The 1,534-nt window shown below is 40.2% G+C and overlaps 2 protein-coding genes across 2 annotated transcripts; one reads left to right on the top strand and one right to left on the bottom strand.

Moving 5' to 3' along the window:
- Positions 1-316: 316 nt before the first annotated feature.
- SARC_15905 (hypothetical protein) lies at positions 317-568 on the bottom strand (the record flags this gene model as incomplete). The annotated part of the gene is made up of 1 exon (XM_014289984.1): positions 317-568. The coding sequence occupies one exon, from the start codon at positions 566-568 to the stop codon at positions 317-319; it is 252 nt and encodes an 83-aa protein (XP_014145459.1).
- Positions 569-1,221: 653 nt separating this feature from the next.
- SARC_15902 (hypothetical protein) lies at positions 1,222-1,534 on the top strand (the record flags this gene model as incomplete). The annotated part of the gene is made up of 1 exon (XM_014289983.1): positions 1,222-1,534. A coding segment is annotated over one exon (229 nt), but the record flags the coding sequence as incomplete, so codon positions are not given.

Below are 1,534 nucleotides of genomic sequence, written 5' to 3'. Positions count from 1 at the left end.
TCTCTCTACCGAAGTATCAGATATAAATAAAATAGGAAAGTAAATAAAGCTCTATTAATAGAACTAGACCAGCTCTTTTATGTTTGGTATTTTACTGAGGTCTTTTAATGGCCTCATCCAAATATCTGAAATGTTAAATGGAAAAGGTTTAATTAATAAAACCATTAAAAACCATTTTAGGAAACTTAAGTTTCTCGTACTATTAAGAGTACATTTAGGAAACTTAAGTTCCTCGTACTATTAAGAGTACGTTTATAATTTGCGTACTGCTTAAGAGTACGTTTATACATAAAGTCTAATGTGGAGGCCCGGCTTATTACAATTCTACCAAGTTTTCTTCAGAGTCGCTGCTTGCCCCCTGTTCCTCTACACCAGAAGCTTCACTATCCGGCGCACGTTTGCATGCTCGACCAAACCGTCCATTCGTTGAGTTTCGGAATCTATTCAGCGGTTTATGCGCTGGTTGTTCGCATTCTCCGAAATCTGATTCACTCTCCATGCTTGATTCAGCTACATATTCTTTGTCTGTGTTTTCTTGCTTTGAAACAAACCTACCGCCCTTATCCATCCCCTTGATACGCCCTAACAGTCTAGAGGTCGTCTGTTTCTTACAACGTTTACGATGTTGTGGCATGATGAGTGTTTCGTGCGTATCTATCCTTTACTATGCTGCTATATGGGCGTGGGTATCGATATGAGCCTAATGCCTATTTTTGTGTTCAAATGCCTTTATTTTTGACTTCGGTGTGTGTGTGAAAATGTGTGCGTATGAAAATGCCTTTATTTTTTTACTTTGGTGTGCGAGTCAGCCTTCAATACCTGGTGCGGCTTAATATACCGGTCCTCAGACCTGACCATGTCGTGTCAAAAATATGGCGATTCTTTTATATTGCAGTTTTGGATAGCTCTCAGTATTTGGAGTGCACCCTCCAAATTTTGGAAAATTCTGTAGGACCAAAAAAAAGTTATAGCATTTTGAAGTTTCACCGGAAGACCCCGGTTCTTGGTTGTGCACCGGACATCTTGTGTGAATGTATTTATTTGTTTTTAGCCATGACCGTTTTGTTGAGTTCGTCCTGCTGTGTGACAGTGAGAGGCTGCCGGGGCTGACAGCCTGACAGCCTGACACCGCACGACTATCTCCATACAATTAAATATATATATATATATAGATTTATATATATATAATTATAATTATAAATACTCTCACACTCATAGAACCATGAACTCAAGTGTACTTGCCCGAATTACCGGCTTTGCCGCAACAGCCACCGCGCTGTACTATGGATTTAGTTATGTACAATCCGAAGCCATTCGCCAACAACCGGAGAATATGGAGGAGGTGTTTAAGGGAGAGAATGACAACAAAGTGAAAGATATGATCCACGCACGTGATGAGAGACAGAGGGCCGAGAGGATTGAAAGAAAAAGGGCGCTGAAAGAGGATTAGTGGCGTGTTGATCTCGAAATTTATGTATGCTTACTCCCGATGTATGTGTGTCTTAGTAAACACATTATTTCGTACCACACGTAT

Source organism: Sphaeroforma arctica (genome assembly GCF_001186125.1).
Source record: "Sphaeroforma arctica JP610 unplaced genomic scaffold supercont1.6954, whole genome shotgun sequence".
NCBI classification, from domain to species: Eukaryota; class Ichthyosporea; order Ichthyophonida; genus Sphaeroforma; species Sphaeroforma arctica.
The sequence above is the reverse complement of the archived record's forward strand: the minus strand, read 5'-3'. Positions and strand labels throughout refer to the sequence as shown.